Source organism: Condylura cristata, unplaced genomic scaffold, assembly GCF_000260355.1.
Source record: "Condylura cristata isolate star-nosed mole 26May11 unplaced genomic scaffold, ConCri1.0 scaffold00017, whole genome shotgun sequence".
In the NCBI taxonomy this organism is placed as follows: domain Eukaryota; kingdom Metazoa; phylum Chordata; class Mammalia; order Eulipotyphla; family Talpidae; genus Condylura; species Condylura cristata.
The window spans coordinates 13,287,777-13,307,734 of NW_004567118.1; the positions used below are offsets into that span (position 1 = coordinate 13,287,777).

General features: G+C 46.8%; 1 protein-coding gene across 1 annotated transcript in view; it reads right to left on the minus strand.

Moving 5' to 3' along the window:
• TEX14 (testis expressed 14) overlaps positions 1-19,487 on the minus strand; it is a 64,265-nt gene extending 44,778 nt beyond the window's left edge. The window contains exons 1-4 of the mRNA XM_012726061.1: positions 19,352-19,487; positions 6,830-6,944; positions 2,444-2,609; positions 1,680-1,816 (exon numbers count right to left, since the gene is read on the minus strand). Of these exons, the coding sequence (XP_012581515.1) occupies positions 1,680-1,816; positions 2,444-2,609; positions 6,830-6,944; positions 19,352-19,487 (554 nt within the window). The remainder of the gene's footprint in view (positions 1-1,679; positions 1,817-2,443; positions 2,610-6,829; positions 6,945-19,351) is intronic.
• Positions 19,488-19,958: the final 471 nt, after the last annotated feature.

The following is a 19,958-nucleotide window of genomic DNA, read 5'->3' on the forward strand; positions in this document are numbered from 1 at the left end:
GTGTGAGTGAAGACTCCAGTTTGGGTGAGTCCCCAAATGCCCATTTTGCACTGGTGTCCCAGCATCATTACTAATAGCTTCCCTTTCACTCTCGAAGCCACTGGGTGCAGAGGACATGGCTGCGGTCATCCTCATCCGCATGGACACAGTCCTCAGCCACCTCTAGAACAAGGCCTATGTCCAGCCTCACAACCCGAGAGAAGGCACATCACTGTCACCCCAGGTCTCGTTCAGAGCTGCTGGGAGGGAGGGGGCGCCATGTGCGGGGTCCCCACCCCGGCCACGGGGAGTCCCTGGCTGTGGGACCCGACAACAAGTTCAGAGCTATGACAGTTCTTGCTCTTTTATCTAAATGTCTCAGGCCACGTCTGTGTGACAAAACTCAGCTGGGTGCAGGAGAGCAAGACAGACACTGACCAGCTACAACCATCCAACTATGAGCTTGTCTCAGTGCGGCACGCTTGTTTGCATTTCCCTGAACAGGTTCTACGTAGACGTGTGCGCTGGGGTCCTCATCTGACGCAGCACCACTCACAGATCTGAGAGCCCTCCTTATTCCAAAGGCTCCCATGGGTCAGAGGGGGGCGTTCCAGCGGACGTGCCATTGAGCACTGTGGTAAGAGCAATAGATGCTGTATCTAAAATAGAGGACCGCTAGTCTGCCCACACGTGGGCTCTCCTTTCAGGCTGGCCCAGGACCCCCGGCCTTGCCCCGGCCTCTACCCCACACCGGCAGTGAAGCGCTGGTGGTGACAAACGGAACAGACTCTGCCCCGCCTCTCGGCACGCTCTCTCCATGGTCTAACTGGACAAATGCAACAAGATCCCATATAAATAAGACCTTTACAAACTGACAGGCCAGTTGTCCTCTGAACAGGGGACTCCCCTTCAAGAGGCAGGTCAGCACAGGAGGTGAGGGGGTGGGTGAGGAGTTAGGGAGTTTACCCCAACAGCCCTGGGAAGCCTGAAGGCCTATGGCAGGGAAAGGGGCACAACCCGATTTCCGTTTGTTAAAAGGTCGTTCTGGGTGCTATGTGCAAAGCCAGGGAAAGCCTTTAGGAGTGACTGTGACTCGTGCTGTATGAGAAGCCAGAAGCCAGTGGCCTCAGAGTCATTGGGGGGAAACCAGGACTGAGACCGTGACAAGGGCAGCTCTTGGGCTACCAAAGAAGATGCCAGCAGAGGACACCAACCTGGAAAGACTCCCTAATATAGAGACACAAGGTCAATGAAGCTCCCACTGGTCCCTGAGTGTGGAGAAACCTGGGCCCCCCTCCCTGTCCTGAGCTGAGACCAGGAGGAGGGCTGTCCTCCCAGCTAGTCTCTCAGACCCGCTCACAAAGGCCAAGGGGCCTAAATTAAGTGCCTGTGGTCTTTTGCAAGCTTAATAATAAAGAAACAAACTTTCCAGTTTGGGAGCTGACAAAATGCTGGCCAGCTGCCCTGAGGGGAAAGGCTTTTCTGCTGGGACTCCCAGACCTGGAAAGCTCTTTCTGCTAAGCACAGGGCTGTTCACACGGTGCCTGCCCGCATTCTTGAGGTGGGGAAATGACCCCTCCACCCCTTCCCTCCAGTGCTGGGCTAGATGCAACCGGTGAGGCCCAGGGTGGAGATGCAGGACTCCCCCCAGGAAGACTGGAGTGATGCAAAGCACCCTGACTGGCTCAAGTCAGACTCACCCCGGCATGAGGCCCCCAAATCGGGGAAGGCTGCTGACGAGCCGCTGAGGGGAGTCGATCTTCTTGAGGAGGTCATAGGAGGAGCCCTGGATGATGGCCTGCATGTGCGAGGCACAGCGCTGCATGAACTCCACCGTCTGCAACACAGCCACGAGCTCAGGGCACGCACAGCCCCAGAGGCCCAGGGCGGAGGGAGGGGCCCACCAGGGACCTCTAGAATGGAAGGGCCCAAAGGTATGGAAAGGACTCGACAATAAGACAGAGGAGGAAACCGAGGCAGGAGTGAGAAATTACTTATCTAAGGCCCAAGGGCAATGAGCAAAGGGAGGCAAGGGAAGGCGGGGACTCTGCCCGTGGCTCCCTCCCATGGCCCAGCGCTGGACACAGCCTGGCGCTCCCCTTAAGTTCTTTAGTACTCGTCTGAATGCTTCACATCTGCCATGTGTGGCTTCAGGCACTTAATGTCAGCGAGCCTGTTTTCCTCAGATGCCCTTTGCAACATGGGACAACAACAGTGCCTACCTGAGAGGGCTGCAGAACAGGTATGTAGCGTAATTTACCATGCCTTATTAAAGGTGGCAGGACTGCTAGATAGGGGTCGTGCAGAATCACCACTGGTTTCCTTCCCCGCTAGAGGCTCAGCAGACCTGCCCAAGGCTCCTGTGTCCCGGCCAGCAGCAAGGCCACGGTGAGTCCTGCTGCCCGGGGCTCCTACTCCCAGTCCCGGGCCCAGCCTGCGTGTGGCTGCCCGGCAGCTCCCTTACCGCAGTGCCACGCTCCTTCCCTGCCGCCAGGGCCCAGGTCTGTGGGTTTCGACCCTTCTCGTCATGGAGTCGAAGGTCTCCCCCTGCATCCAGCAGTTTGCTGAGGATCCACTGGTTGCCTGAAAACGCTGCCGCATGTACTGGGGTGCTGCCGTCAAAGCAGCGGCTAGGGGGACAATTCACAGTGAGCATCCACAGCAAAACTCCTGCCTCCCGCGGAGCAAACGCAATAGGTAAGACAGGCTCTTTCTACAAAGACAATCCCCAGTGATGAGGGCCAGAGCTCCCAGGAGGCCCTAGTCTGTGCCAACAGCAGCCATGCGCACACCCTTCCTATGCCCACCATTCCAGGCCGTGACCTTCCAATGTAGAGGGCATGGTTGGGATTCAAACCCAGAGAAGGGTCTTCTTCCAAATCTGGTGTTCTTTGCCCCCTGCCCCTCACACTGGAAGTCCTGAAACAATTTCTGTAAGGCTGCAGTGCCCTGCAGTCAGGCTGGTGAAACTCAGTCTAAGCAGAGACCATCTCTCTTACATTGGACTGTCACTATCTCCCAAACTGGATGGGAGAAGCCCGCAGGCACTTCAGAACAACCTGGTCAAGGAGCTCCAACTCAGAAAAAATGAATTATACAAACTGAAAGAAGAAGGGATGGCCCTTGTGGGGTGGGGGGCGGGTCTAGGGTGAAGTGGGGTGTGACATGTAACCTAGCTGCACATCAGCATCACCAGAGCACTTTACTTTTAATGAAAAAGGGGGGGGGGCACGAAGGGGAAGGAGAAATTAAAAAATAAGGGCCCTCCCTGGTGGCACAATGGGTTAAAAGGGCACAGCACTAGGAAGCTACCAGCAGCCGCTCCTGCATGAGCTCCATCTGGGCTGAGCAGTGACGCACATGGGGCAGCAGACCTCTCCTGACCTGCCCCAGCAGTGTATTCGCTCAATCTACCTATTCTGCTCCCCACTCTGTCTCTGGTGAATCCTCTCACACCCCACACCTCTGGCCTGTACCCCAGTTCTGTATATATAAATAAATCTTTAAAACAAACCAAAAAAGAGGAGGAAGACAGATGAAAACAAAAAAAATTCCAAACTCCAGACCTCCAGTTCTCTTGCTCAGAGGTAACAACACTTACATACTATACTGCTGAATGCTTCCAGAAATTTCCTATTCATATTCAAGTAAGAATAAGAATATGCTACATCAACTGTCCTATCTCTATTTTTATTTTTTTTTCACAATTTATTTATTTACACATACAAGAGCTGGGGTACAGGAAGAGGTGCAGGGGGTAGAGAGGAAGTAAGAGGATGCAGATCCTCCCTCTTACTGTGTACTGAAATACACTGCTGAGGGGAGCAGCAGGTGGGTCGGGAGAGGTCTGCTGCGCTTTGTGGGTCACCTCCCCGGCTAGGAATCAAATTCGTGCTGCAGTGGCTGTGGATAGCTTCATAGTGCTGCACTTTAACCTGCTGCACCACCAGGGAGGCCCTCTATTAATTCTTTTTCAATGAACAATCTATCTTGGGAATATATCAATATGAGAAAATACAAGCCACCTCAATTTTTTAGAGCAGCTGTGTAACTACTTCAATACAAGGGTGCAGCATACTTTAATTAATGAGCCATTGATCTATGAGTTATTTACACACATTCTCAGACTATACCCAAGACTGATTTATAATCTTCACCTGTAGGACCCAGGAACAAATACTTTTTGCAAGTTCCCAGGAGATGCCCAGGAGGCTGGTTCTATGGGAGCCAGCCTGCACTCAGCGTTTGGGCTGTCTTAGGGTGAATTGTCTTTGGGCAGTTCAGCATGAGTAGGAAAAACAAATTTGTATGTTTTACAGACTTTCTCATCATCCTTCCACAAACAGAAAGTTGTGGGGGCAGGGGGCAGGAGTGAGAGAAATCACTAGTTTCACTTCTCATGAATGCTAAAGAAGAATGGAATGTTTTCTGTATCTAACTAAAGCTTCCAAGGGAATTCAGATCAAGGAGTATCAGACATATTTGGCAATTTGGAGGCATGTTTTATTTGTTTTCTGCATAATGTTTTAAAAAAGAGTCAAAAATAGGCCTCCCTGGTGGTGCAAGGGGTTGTCTCAGCACTCTGAAGTTATTGGCAGCCCCTCCAGCACAAGTTCGATCCCCAGGCAGGGAGGTGACCCATATGGTGCTGCAGACCTCTCCTGTCTCACCTGCTGCTCCCCTTGGCTGTGTACTTCGTCGATCTGCCTGCTCTGCTCCCTGCTCTATCTCTGGTGAATCCTCTCACCTTCCACATCTCTGGCCTGTACCCCAGTTCTGTATGAATGAATAAAATCTTTTAAAAAAATATAGTAAACAATAGTTAATATTTGGGAGATTTTGCATTAAAAATTGGGACTTCCAGCCTCTTAGAAATTTGTAAAATCTGGGCCCTCCCTGGTGGTGCAGCGGGTTAAAGCACTGCACTGAGAATCTAAAGCCACTTCCGCATGAGTTCGATTCCCGCCTGCCCCGGAGGTGACCACATGGTGTGGCAGACCTCTCCTGACCCGCCCGCTGCTCCCCTCAGCAGTGTACTTCCTCGGTCTGCCTGTTCTGCTCCCTACTCTGTCTCTGGTGAAGCCTCTCACCTCCCCTGAGCCTCTGGCCTGTACCCCAGTTTGTATGCACAAATAAATAAATCTTAAAAAAAAAATTATAAAAAAAAAAATTTGTAAAATCTGGCCTCCCTGGCTTACTGTCCTGTATAGCAGCAACAGATGTCGACCCGCTTTAGACAGGGCCAGTGTCGTCTGTGCCCACTGTCCCACTGGACCCTCTGAGCATCCAATTCTATGACCCCAACAGGCACAGATTAGCAGAACATTTCCACCAAACACTCACAAATACAACCTCCTCCCAGAAATTTCCCTTGATGGAAGGGAATTTCAGTCATGTGAAAACATTCCAGTCACAAAATAAAAAGCAACAGGGTTAGTCCTTCTCCCTCTGACTTTGTCTTTTCCCAACTGCCCGACACGAGGGTTTTAGACCCTTTTGAAAGGGTTCTTCAGAGGCTGTGCTATGTCCTCGTTCTGCCATTAACAGACAGCAGCACTATGGGCCAACTTTCTGGACCCCAGTTCCTTAATAAACATTAATATAGTAAGGACAGAAACATGTATGAGTCTTTAAAAAATACAGAACACAGCAAAACATTTACTGTATTATTTCTGCCTTATAGAGTTTTTCTCACTCATTGATTTTTTTTCCCTCTTATTTGTCCAACCTTCCAAGTTTTCTCCCACTATAAAAGCAACCCTTCCAACATCAATAGGGCTCTTTAAAAAGTATTTTAACAGGAAGATACTTATGTAAAATAGGAAAGCTATTTTATGGCTCTTATGATTGTTCATATTCTCGGATCTCTTTGGAAATCTGCTGGAATCATGTAATGCTTCAAAGTTCATTTCTGGTTCTGTCCATTGGGACCTATAAAAGTACCTGCTCTCCCCTCACTGTCAAGGAGGTCATTGTAAAACTCTTATAAGCTAGGTCCTGCCTTGGAAAAGGAAAAGCACCACACTGATTCATGATATTATGTTACTATTCCATATTAAAATGTGGGCAATTTATTAAACTCAAGATTCTCTTAAACAACTACAAAACAAAAGTCATCATGAGAAAGCTATGCCAAGTATATTAGTTGGTGGAAAAAGTGGTTGTGAACAAAAAACTTAGTTGTAGAATATGCTAAATTATGTAAGCTGATCATACAAACTAGAACCTAGAAGTAGAAAGTCATTAATTAGTTTCACTTAATCATTTCACTGGGCCTAGTAAAACTGCTTAGAAAAAAATTTCCAGCAGTTACATTTCAACATATACATATATATATATACAACTATATTTAACTGATAAAAATTAGCAAAGGTTCTTTGCTAATTCGAAATTATTTTGAAACTACTTGTCAAAGTAGTTTCCAAATACTCAAATCATCCTTTTTTTTATTTTACCTAAAAGTTTTCTTTCCGCCCTCCCCGGCCCATCACAGTGGGTAGGACGCAGCACTACAAGCCAGCTGCAACTGCTAGTTCAATCCCAGCCCCGGAGGTGACCACATGCCGCGGCAGACCTCTCCTGACCTGCCTGCTGCTCCCTCAGCAGTGTACTTCATCAATGTGCCTGTTCTGCTCCCCACTCTGTCTCTGATGAATCCTCTCACTGACCCTGCAACTCTGGCTTGTACCCCAGTTCTGTATGCATAAATAAATCTTAAAGAGAAGTCTTAACAAAATCTAAACAAACTGGAATTTATAATAAACAAATAAATATTTTTTAAAAGTTTTCTTTAACTTCCCAACTCATTTTAGGGGCATAACACCTATTTTCCAGATGTTAACATACTTACTGATTTGGATCTGATCCATAATCCACCAGAACATCAACTAATTTCATAAGGCCTAACAATGATGCAATGAAAAGTGGTGTCTGGCCCAGGGAGTTAACTGCATCAACATAAATTCCTGCAAAGCAAATACAAAGGCAACTATCAGGAAACAATGACACAATGCTGGGGGCAGGGATGTAGGGGAGAGAGAGAACTGTATAGTACCTTCATGTACCACTACTGCCAATTCTTTTTTAAAAAAGGGAAAGTTGAATGGGTCCTCCTTGGTGGCACAGAGGTTAAGTCTCAGTGCTGTAGTTTATGGAGATGAATTTGGCATGTGGGGTCCTTGGGTTCACTCTGGGATGGCTTCACGGGAGCTCCCCTCTCAAGAGCACCCAGTCGCTCCACAGACAGATATTAGTTATATTTAAAGAGCAGGTTTACTAGGCACAGGGACAGAACAGAGAATCCAGCTTTGCTGAGAGGCCTGCGTGTTTCAGGTGGGAGGCCTTCCACAGAACTGCCTGGGCTAGGGGCGAAGCCCTGCACATGGCCCAGCAGACCTGTCTCTTCCCCTGCTGCTGCTCCCCTCAGCAGTGTACCTGATAAACTACCTGTCTTGTTCCCCAGTCTCTGGTGAGCAGAAACCTGGACTTCTGCACTGAAAGGCCAGCAACTCCACTGCTTAGAGGATACTTAGTTACACAAGGGCAACACTAAAGCAAAAGCATTACTCTAGCTGCCCCTAAGGAAAAGTAAAAGTCTCTATCTTTACAATGAAAAAGCGAAAACCACTCAGATTGCGTCCTCTCCCTCTAGCTCTCCCAGAGGAAGAGAAGAACGATCATCAATGGCAAAGAGCAGTCGCACAAGCGACACCCAGAGCCGGCTTCACGCTCAGGAGAGGACGCTGCGCCTCCTCCTCGTGGTTTCCGGTGCTCTACACGATCAGAGAATCTTCTCTAGTAACGAACTATAGAAATGATCCCTGAAAGTATAGTCTTAACTCAGGCGCCCTGCCCCTTCTGGAGTGAAAAAAGCCGATGTATATTACAGTAATGGTGAGTTTTTCCTCTGGGCAGATTCTTTGCAAATATATCATTTTCTAAAGCTCTTTTACGTGACTACAGCTACAAAGCATTTTAAATGCTACTTTAAATATTTTAAATGTTTCCGAAGCGGTTCAAACTGACATTTAATTAACATGCTGTTCCTGGACAGCCAATCACTCGTCAGCGGCTACCAACCCCGCCCTATTTTCCGCGACAATTCCGTTGACGTCAGGATGAGTCGGAAGGCGACCAGATCTGAACTGGGCAGCTAGGCGCGATAGCTATCCAGTCCCCACTGATCCTCACAAAGAAAACTGCCAAAAATAATCTCGTGGTTCCTGTCTCTTTGGTCCCATCACAGCTCCTTCTGTGCATGCAGGAGCGAGAGGGTTCTTCTTAACCTCTAAATCACCCGTGATACAACCCTGTTCAAAAAAAAAAAAAAAAAGCATTCCCTTAGCATCCCAGTGTTAGGGTAAAATTCAAACTTCACTAAGTGCCTAAGCATGATAAGCATGGTAAGGCAGCCCTGCTCTCCTCTCCAGGTAGAGGGACAAGGGGCTTGTGAGGTCTGGGATGTGAGTCTTTCTTATGTTCATTTAAAAAAAAAATGGGCTTATGTTTATTGCTGCTTTATTTACAATAGGAAAGACATGGAATCAACCCAAATGCCCAAAAGTAGATGACTGGATTAAAAAGAGGTGATACATAGACACAAAGGAATATTACTCAGCAATCAATAAAAGATAAACACATGCCTTTTGCAGCAACATGGAGGGGGCTGGAAGGGAACATGCTTAGTGAAATAAGCCAGAAAGAAAAGGAAAAATACCAGATGGTTTCACTCATAGCACGAGCATAAAGGACCAGGGGAGAAAATAATAACAATAATGAACAGCTATATACCAGAGACATTTTATGGGGGTGGAGTGGGGAATGGGATCAAAAATGGTGCAGGGAGGAAAGTGCACTGGACTATGGTGATAGCACCAGGTGATTTGGTGATGCGAATCCCACGGGGATTACAACTGAGAGGGAAAAAGGCACAAAATGATGTAAAAATAAACTTATATATAAAAATAAATAAAAATAACTTATAACCAGAAATAAAAAAACATGGGCTTGGTCCCTCCCTGGTGGTGCAAGGGGTTAAAGCACAGCACTATGAAGTTAGATGAGGCTGTTTCACAGTGCAGTTGCATCCCCCGCCAGGGAGGTGACCCCCTGGCACAGCAGACCTCTGCTGTCTCTCCCATTGCTCCCCTCAGCAGTTTACTTCATTAATTTCCCTGTTCTATTCTCTACTTTGTCTCTGGTGAATTCTCTCACCACATGCATCTCTGGCCTGTACCCCAGTTCTGTATGCATAAATAAATTAATCTTTTTTTTTTTTAATGGGCTAGGCCTCCCTAGTGGCTCAAAGGGTTAAGTCTCAGCACTATCAACCTATCACCAACCACTGCAGCAGGAGTTCAATCCCTGGCCAGGGAGCTGACTCACATGATGCGGCAGACCTCTGCTGACCCGGCTGCTGCTCCCCCCTCAGCAATGTACTTCATCCATCTACCTGTTCCTGTCCCCACTCTGTCTCTGGTGAAGACTCTCACCACCCCTGTACCTCTGGTCTGTACCCCAACACTGTATGCATAAATTTAAAAAAAAAAAAAAAAAAAAAAAAAAAAGAAACCTAAATCCTTAGGCACACATGCTAGACTACAAAGCATAAGATCTAAGCAGGTAGCAAACTACTATAGGCGGTGTCTATCACAGACCAAAAGGTGAAAGATAAAGATATGGACATGAAGCCCATTGTGGGATCTTCTGTCCCTTTTAGATTCTATTCAAAATCAACAAACCTAAGCTTACAGGGAGTAAACCCCTCCCAAAGAGATGTCTATATCAGGGCAATCTGCACCAGCAAGGGGCAGCAATCTTCTGCCCACCTGTGCCTATGCAGGTGCTTCCCTCTGCAGGGCAGCATCCTCTGGCCTGCCCGTGACCTGTACCTGCCAGGGCTTCTGGGCACTGGCGCCCCTCAGCGGAGGCCACTCTCCTAAGGCCACCTGCCTGCGACCATTCAGGCCTCTCTCAGCAAGCCTGTCCCTTTCAGGGCAGCTCTTCCTGCCTGCTTGTCACTATGCAAATGTCCTTTATTCCTCTATCCTTTTCCTTAATAAAACTGCTCTTTAAATATAACTAGCATCTATGTTTCATGGAGAAACTCACCTACGGAACTCACTGCGTGCCGCTAAAAGGGGAGCTCTGGTGAAACCCAAGTACCTTTCCCAGAGTGAACCCAAGTACCCTGCACTCCAAATCCATCAACTCCAAAAGTGACATCAATGCCACTGATGGGTATTTATCCGAAGAATACAAAAACATCAATATGAAAAGATGCTATGGTCACAGCAGCATTATTCACAATAACCAAATCATGGAACCAACCTGTGTACAGAGCCAGTTGACTGGATAAAGAATCTGTGGTACATGCAATGAAGTACTACTCAACAATTTAAAAGGATGGGCAAAGTAAAAGTAATTGTGTGGGGGAAAAAAAAAAGCAAAGGTGGGGGGAAGGGAAGAAAGGAGATGGTGTTAAAGGGCAGGGAGGGGGGCACCCTTTAACCCCCAAACCTGCCATCCACCTTGCATCAAATCAAAACATGTAAGACCTTTAATGGAAAAGAACTTTAATACAATTAGTGTGCAATACAGAAAAGACAAATGTCGGAGACTAGCTCCAACTTTTGAGGTGTCTGGAGGCAGCACAGTCAGGACCCTAAGATGGGGAGGCGTCGGCGAGCGGATATTCCAAAAGAGGAGAGGGGAACGGATGCGAGGAAGACACGGGAGTCAGGATAGGGTGCAAGTCTTCCTGCTTTTCCTTCAGCAGGTCTTTATTTATATTGTGTAGCAAGTAGTTAATTGTAATAATGCATAGGGTAAGTTAATGAGATATCTCCATAAAACATTCTCAAGGACAAGGGAAAAAGCATTCTTCTGTTTACAATTCAGGGTATACTAAATGATACATTTTTGTGACAGTTATCATATATACAGCTGTCTAGTTATCATCAAAGGAAGAGGGGTCTGGAAAAGGGTGAGCTTGTTAGAAAAAGGTTGTTAAGGGTCTTGGGATAGTAGTAAATTGTGTTAGCAGTGTTATCAGTGATTGTCTAAGGAAGAGCTAATGGGTAATTTGAGGCTAGCAGAGAGTAGTTAGTGTTTGTTTTATAAAGGAGTAAATTAAGAGAAAGTTGTACAGTTGTATATCAAACAACACCTGTGTAGTCAAGGTTAAAATTTGTCCATGAGTCCTTATGCCCTGGGAGCCTTATCTGAAGTTTATTTTTTATTCAAAGATACCAAGGAAGCTTCCCAGGAGTTTTTTATGTCCTGGGGTCTTATTTCTCCTGGCGCTTGCCTTTTGTCTCAGGAGACAGAGTAATTTCTCCTCCTGGGGCAGCTTGCCTGAACCAGGCAGCCGCCTGTGTGGCTAAGACAATCCAGTTGTAAACTGAATGTTGCTCAGAATATTTTGATATTATGTTTATACAAAAAAGGGAGGTCATAACATAAGTTAGCAGTGGACAGTCTGATTTTTCAGAGCTTATCCCGATCTACCCGGAATCTGTCAGACTATGGATGTTGCATAGCTTGTGTCAGACAAAGAATATAGTTTCCAAATCAAACACCCAAAGTTACCCACCCCTTCACAGGTGAAAGTCCACCCAAAAGGGATTAGTCCAAAGCAAGGCTTGAAAGCCAGACACAAGACTAAAGCCCCTTCTGGCCAGGACCCATAGAAAAGGGTCAGAAATGGCCAGACAAGTCTGAGAGGAAAAGAGCAAAATCAAAATCAAGATAAACGCTGCTACAGTGAACCTCCCAAAGGGTCTCTCACCCACGTCTGTGGGCGTGGGTTCAGGACCAAAAAACAAGTCCAGGACCAAAAAACAAGAGCCGCTTATTCACATGACTCTGCTCCATGTGACTCTCAGGTCTCCTCCGGCTCTCCATCCTGTTTCCTTCCTTCTCAGTCTCCTCTCCAGATTCTTCTCCCTGCTCAGCTCTACACTCCTCTGAGTGGGGCAGGGAACTTGGAACCTCCCCTTTTCCTGGGGAAAAGTTACAGTGGGACTTTGGCAGGGGAGTTTTGGTGGCAGATTAATGAAACGTGGACATATAGAGATCTGTACTCTCAAAATGCTACGTCAATGAGTGACAAAATTTGAGGGGAAAATCTTTCACTTTCACTACTTGGGGGCCCTACCTGATGGTGCAGTGGGTTAAAGTACAGACTACGAAGCTAGATGCAGCCAGTTCAGCACAAATTTGATCCCTTAGCCAGAGAGGTGACCCCTCTGGTCACCTCCATTGGTATGGGAGACCTCCTGTTTCACCCTGCTCAATCTGCCTGTTCTGTCTCCACTCTGCCTCTGGTGAATCCTCTCACCACCCCTGCACCTCTGTACTGTACCCCAGTTCACTTAGCAAACCAAAAAAAAAATCACTGGGGGGGGGCAGACATTTTTTTTAATATAATAGTTTATTTTTACATCATTTTGTGCCTTTTCCCATCTCAGTAGTAATTCCTGTGGGCCTCCTACCACCAAATCACCCTTGTGCCATCACCATAGTCCAGCGACACCATTTTTAATCTACTTTCGAAGTGCAGTTTAAGGTGCCGCTTTTGCCAGGAAAGGATCACAGGTTGAGCTGGCCCGTGTACACATTTGTTTTATTTTAAAGGTTTATTTACACATACAGAACTGGGGCACAGGCCGGAGACACGCAGGGGAAGTGAGAGGCTTCACCAGAGACAGAGTGGGGAGCAGAACAGGCTGACCTGCGAAGTACACTGCTGAGAGGGACAATGGGTGGGGTCAGGAGAGGCCAGAGATGAGGGGGGGAAACGAAGAAAACAAGAGAACCACTTGTTCTTTTTTAAGGTTAAAGATTTTTTAAAGTTTTTTTAAGACTTGTTCTTTTTTAAGGTGATTTACCTTAAAATGCCTAAGCTGGCCAAGATCAAAAGTGCACTTGAAACTATTAGAAGTAGCTGTTTTTGGTAACTAAAGGAAACTCAAAGATATAACTGGTTGAAATAGAATCATATGAAGTTGAACTAAAGATTGTTGAGAATTTAACTTACGAGCAAAAGCCTTCAATGAAACTTAAACAAAAAAACAATGCTCACAAGTCCTATAAAAACCTGCGAGAGAACACAGGACAACCTAGGGGTTACCCACAGGTAGAACGGTTGGTCAATAAGTCAGACTGTAAGACCTACCACATCCAGGTGCCAGCCTACAGACTAAACACAGGAGAAGCTAAAGGAAGTTCTCAGAGCAAGAGGAGAAGGAAGAGCACATCGGGAAAGCGTTAACGAAGGGCACAGGAAAAGACAGTATAAAATAACTGTCAACACAAAGAAAGACAGACCGGAAGCCACTCAGATTGCGTCCTCTCCCTCTTGCTCTCCCAGAGGAAGAGAAGAACGATCATCAATGGCAAAGAGCAGTCGCACAGGCGATACCCAGAGCCGGCTTCACGCTCAGGAGAGGACACTGCGCCTCCTCCTCGTGGTTTCCGGTGCTCTACACGATCAGAGAATCTTCTCTAGTAACGAACTATAGAAATGATCCCTGAAAGTATAGTCTTAACTCGTGGTAGGCAGCCGCTGCTGGGCCAAGGGGAGCCGCACACTTCACACTTACGGTGAGAAAGTGTTCCCAGTTTTGGCTCCACTGAACTAAGACAGAGGTTTTGCAATATCAGCTGTCAAATGCTGACTTAAACAATACATTCCACTGTGGTAAGGGGAATGTAATTAATGGTAAAAAAAAAAAATTAACTCCCACGCACTAGTAACATAATGCTGGGTGAGAGCCATTCACAACTCCCATCCTTAAACCCCGCGAGGCGCAGACGCAGACATTGTGGTAAGGTGGCCACGCCCGAAGCTAAAGGAAACGCCTTTCTCTTCTATCAGCGGATCAGCTGAACTGAATGATTTCTGTCTTAGCAAAAGCCTGGAGGTGTCCCCAAGAGTTTTGAGCTTCAAATGGGAGTAAGCCAAGAGCTCAGTCACTGGTGAGGTGGGTACCGGCTAGCTGTGTAGAGCAAAACCTTTTTGGTTCTGCACCTTATGTTTGCATCATGTGTAGACACTTTCAGAGACTGAATTGACAGCTTTTTTCTTTGTTTTTTTACATCATTTTTCATTTTGTGCATTTTTTCATCTCAGCTGTAATTCCCATAGGCTTCCCACCACCAATTCACCCGTGTGCCACCATCGTAGTCCAGTGCACTCTTCCCTCCAATTCTTTATGCTTCTGCTATGAAATCATATTTTAATTTTTTAATTTATGAATATAGAACTGGGGTACAGGCCAGAGATGCAGGGGCAGAGAGGATTCATCAGAGAGTGGGGAGCAGGAACAGGCAGATCTACACTGAAATACACTGGTGAGGGGAGCAGGCAGGGAGGGCAGGAGATCACCTCCAGGGCTAGGATGGAACTCATGCTGAGGTGGCTTTTGCTTCCCGTGGTGTGTTCCATTTAACCCGCGGCACCACCAAGGAGAGCCCATGTTTTTATTTTTCCTTCTTAGCTTTTGGGAAACTAATTCGGACCATCTGACATAACCTCATTTCAAATAAATAGTTGCATATCAACCATGACACTAATGCCTGGTTAATAAAGGCTAGGCCAGGCACGCCACGTCTGTGCAACACTGAAAGCCTTTGTACTCTTATACTACGCCAAAAACCCCCTAGATCAAAAACTAAATTACGCTGAGCTTCAGTTTTAACTGAGCCTGGTGCCCGTAAGAACCCAGCCATAACTGAAACTAACCTTAATCAAATCTTTAAACAGTAGAGTTTAAACAGAAACCACTCAGATTGCGTCCTCTCCCTCTTGCTCTCCCAGAGGAAGAGAAGAACGATCATCAATGGCAAAGAGCAGTCGCACAAGCAACACCCAGAGCCGGCTTCACGCTCAGGAGAGAACGCTGCACCTCCTCCTCGTGGTTTCCGGTGCTCTACACGATCAGAGAATCTTCTCTAGTAACGAACTATAGAAATGATCCCTGAAAGTATAGTCTTAGCTCGTGGTAAGCGACCGCTGCTGGGCCAAGGGGAACCGCACACTTTACAGTCATGGTACCTTTTTAAACTTTTGTTTATACATTCATTTCCCTTTTATATGTATTTAAATTCACCATTTGTTTGTTATAAAATAATTCGGTTGAATGGCAAACTTCAAAACAATATTTCACTTGAATTCTTCTCGAAACACTTCACAGTTCATTAGCATATATCTTCCTAGCAGCCAATCACACCGCCGGCACGTGCCCGCTAAACTCCTATTAACCTGCACCCTGCTTCTAGCCTCCAGGGCCCTGTCCTGTGGCGCCGCCCCACCATGAAAAAGGAGATTAACCCTTCTTGCCTTTGTTCCTCGCGGATTACCTCTGGCCAATTTATTAGATAAATTCACCTTGATGAAATCTAGTTTGTTACAGGACAGGGAGAGACACCAATGAAGCCCTAAACCTGCCTGCTCTAAGTGGGTTCTGCCATCCACCACATCAAGACAAAACATAAAAAATTTTAATGAAAAGGGACTTTAATACAGTGAGTATACAATACGGAACACAAAGAATATAACTTCTAAATCAAACACCTGAAGTTACCCGTCCCCTCGTGGGCAAAAGTCCACCCAAAAGGGATTGGCCCAAAGCAAGGCCTGAAAGCTGCCACAAGACTAAAGCACCTTCTGGCCGGGACCCATGGAAAAGGGTCAGAAATGGCCAGACAAGTCAGGGAGGAAAAGAGCAAAATCAAATATAAACGCTGCCATAGTCACCTTCCTACAGGTCTCTGACCCACATCTGCCTTGACTGTTACAGGGTAAGGAAACAAGCATGGTTTCTTCATCACATGCTTGCTGCTCCATGTGGCTTCCTCAGGTCTCCTTCTGGCTCTCCATCCTGCTTCCTTCTTTTCTTCTCCCCTTTTTCTCTGCTCAGCTCCACCCTCCTTCTGGGTGGGGCAGGGAACCTGGAACTTCCCTTTTTCCTAGTGACCACCCTGTTACAGTTTGTCTGTGAAAGAAAGGAGGGGGTGGTAGTGGAAATAGTACACTTTGGGGGAAGATTTATTGATTTATGCATACAAGAATTAGGTATAGACCAGAGGTGCGGTGGTGAGAGGATTCACTAGGGACAGATTGGGGAACAGAACTGGCAGATATACTGAAATACACTGCTAAGGGGAGCAGCAGGAGAGACAGGAGAGGTCTGCTGGGCCATGTGGGTCAGCTCCCTGGCAGGGGATCAAACTCATGCTGCAGTGGCTGGACAGCTTCGTAGTTCTGTGTTTCAACCCATGTGTCACCAAGGAAGGCCATTTTTATACTTAAAAAAAAAAGTTTTGGACACAAAAGCTGGTATGTAAGCCATAGGTGCAAAGTGGTGGTGGTGAGAGGATTCACCATAGACAGAGTGGAGAGCAGAACAGGCAGACTGAAATACCCTGCTGAGGGGAATAGTGAACTGAAACTCATGCTGCAGGGGCTAGCTTAATAGTGCTGAGACTTTAACCCCTGCACAGCAGAGGCCCTCTGACTTTATCGTGCTCGTCTGTATTTTCTGCTGCACTATACTCCGAGGAGACAGAGCCCCATGTCTTCTGTTGGTGTCTCTAACCTGAGGCAGTTAATATATGCATAATAAAAAATGGGTAAAGTCTGGGTTGAGGTTCACCTCACTCATCTTTGAGGTGTCAAAATTAATATATCCTTTAGCGGAACTGAGCAGGATACAATCTGGAGAGAATTTTGCGCCCTGTGCTGTCCTCAAATACCTTCTCGGACAGTTCCCCTTTCCCTTTCCTGAGAGGCATATCTGGCAGATTCCAGTCTTTTAGCCACTTTAAGGCATTTAAGTGTAGTCTTATTTCAGGTAATAATGACCGGTTCTGTTGAAGTCAAAACGTCTTGTTTGCTCTTCCACTCATCTGATCTCAAGGCTGTTTCTGGAAACTCCAGAAGAGGTAGAAAAAAATCAGTAAGATGCCAAGGGGCCTTTGTACTGAGTTGACACTGTAGTTTCTGGCTTTGTCCGGATAACTGTTCTTTCTTGAGAATGGGTTCCTTAAGAACCTCCAACTCCACAGCAAAGCACCCAAAGCACTTTCCTTCTTTTGGGCCCTGCCTGGTGGTGCAGCAAGTTAAAGCACAGCACTCACTGCAAACCAGCCACAGCTGCTTCAGTGTGAGTTCGATCCCAGCCCCAGAGCTGACCCACATGGCCAGGCAGACCTCTATGACCCACCCTCTGCTCCCCTCATCAGTGTACTTTGTCAATCTACCTGTTCTGCTCCCCACTCTGTCTCTGGTGAATCCTCTCACCACCCTTGCACCTCTGGCCTGTATCCCAGTTCTGTATGCATAGATAAATAAGTCTTTAAAAAGAATTTTCCTTTGTTCCTAGTTCCCTTTAGTTGACACTCTGTGTCAGTGTACTTGCCATGCCAGCTAGTGAAAGTATGGCTGGTGGTCTCCAGCCAACAAGGGCTGCTCTGATCCCTGAACTGCAGGTGACATGTGACAGACATGTCAGGCTCTCTTCATGTCTTCTGGGGCAACCAGGGTGGGCTGACCTATTCAGCCAACTGGGAGGCAAGCCTCCATCACTCTGTTTGCAGAAGCCCAGTTCTCTCCATGAGGCTTACCTGAAGGGCCTCTTACTGGGCTTGAGGCTAGGGAGGAGGGAAAAAAGCCCAGCATTCTGTTTTATGAGTAGGCATTTAAAAAAAAAAAAGATTTATTTATTCATGCTTACAGAACTGAGGAACATGCCAGATTTGTGGTGGGTGAGAGGATTCACCAGAGACAGAGTGTAGAGCAGAACAGGCAGACCGACAAAGTACACTGCTGAGGGGAGCAGCAGACAGGCGAAGAGAGGTCTGCTGCACCATGTGGGTCTCCTCCCTGTTGGGGGATTGATCTCATGCTGAAGTGGCTTCTGAGAGCTTGTTAATGCATTGCTTTAACCCATTGTGCCACCAGGTAGAGCCCGTGAGTAGGCCTTTTAAGGAATCTTTTCCACTGATAACCCCATTATTTTCTCTTAAACAGATGCAAGGTAGGTGACAGTTGAAGGATCAAAAGTCAATTTGGGCCCTCCCTGGTAGCACAATGGGTTAAAGCACAGCACTGTGAAGCTAGCCATAGCTGCTTCAGGGCTTCAGTGCAAGTTCGATCTCCGGCCCCAGAGGTGACCCACATGGCGCGGCAGACCTCTCCTACCTCACCCACTGCTCCCCTCAGCAGTGTACTTCGTCGCTCTGCTCGTTCTGCTCCCCACTCTGTCTCTGGTGAATCCTCTCACCACCCCTGCACCTCTGGCCTATACCCCAAGTTCCGTGTGCATTCATAAATAAATCTTTAAAAAAAAATAAAACCGATTTGGCCACTTCCTCAGAAGTTCTTCTTTACACTATGGGGAGACTTGCCACACCCTGCTCTCTACTGTGAGCTTTCTAGGGGAAATCACCAGATGAAGTGCTCCTTTATATCCAGTTAAACCTGTCTGTCCCATCACCTGTTCTAGCTTAAATTCTAGATTCTGCAGATAGAGATTATTTAGGAGATGTGTAGAAGATTCATCCTAAAACTGCCTCTCACTCTGGAAGGTGTGGGCCACAGACACTATAAGTGCAGCATGTGGCCCTCTCTGGTGGCGCAGCGGGCTGGAGCGCAGCACTGAGAAGCTGAGGCCACTTCTGCATGAGTTCGATTCCCGCCTGCCCCGGAGGTGACCACATGGCGTGGCAGACCTCTCCTGACCCGCCTGCTGCTCCCCTCAGCAGTGTACTTCATTGATCTGCCTGTTCTGCTTCCCACTTTGTCTCTGGTGAAGCCTCTCACCGCTCTTGAGCCTCTGGTCTGTACCCCAGCTCTGTGTGCACAAATAAATAAATCTTAAAAAAAAAAAAAAATTAAAAGTCCAGCATGCCTAACTTTAACATTCATTTTATTTTATTTCATTTAAATTTGTTCTTTTTCTGTAGGAGAACTGGAGTGTAGACTGGGGCCAGGGGGGTGTGTGAGAAAATTCACCAGAGTCAGAGTGGGGAGCAAAACAGGTGGACTGACTGAAATACATGCTAAAAGGAAGCAGCTGGTGAGGTAGGAGAGGTCTGCAGCCCCATATGTGGGTCATCTCCTTGAAACATGTAACTCAGACTGTAGTTAAGTCTCAGCCTTGAGACTTAACCCCTAGGCCACCAGGGAGGCCCCTCAAACATCCGCTCTAATGCTAAAATATGACCACACACATTGAGAGAACACCTCATCCCTCAATTTAACTCCCTAATGTCCCCAAGAGCACACATTTTTATGATGTCCCTGGTTTTCCTTCCAATGCAGAAATGTGGCCCGTAGCAGCATCTGCCATTTTAACATGGTTCTTACCTTTCTTTAGAATCTTCTTTACTTTCACATAGTTCCCTTGTTTGACATACTCATGAAGCTGAGCTTCTAAGGAGTCATTCCTTAAGGAACCAAGCTGAACAGGACACGGCACTGGAAGCTGAACAGCCCGAGACATCCTATTTTAAAAGAAAACAACATGCTCTGCTAGCTGAATCAGAAATGCACAGAAGCAATGTCAAGTCACATTTATTCACCAGAGACAGAGTGGGGAGCAGAACAGGAAGAGACTGACAAAGTACACTTCTGAGGGGCGCAGCAGGCAGGACAGCAGGTCACAATGTAGGTCACTTCCCCAGTGGGGGATTGAACTGGTGCTGCAGTGGTGTGGCTAGCTTCATAGTGCTGTACTTTAACCCACAGGTACCACCAGGGAGGGCCCTAATATGGAAATTCTTTTTTTTTTTTTAAGATTTATCTATGCATGTAGAACTGGGATACGGATGCAGGATGGGAGGGCTTAAAGTGGGGATTCTTAATGTTACCCTTGAAAATTAAGAAAAGAATGAATCAACAATTTTCAAGATGGAAAAAGCAGTGACTATTGGAAGGTAAAATCAGAAATACAAACATTTGATGCATCATTAAG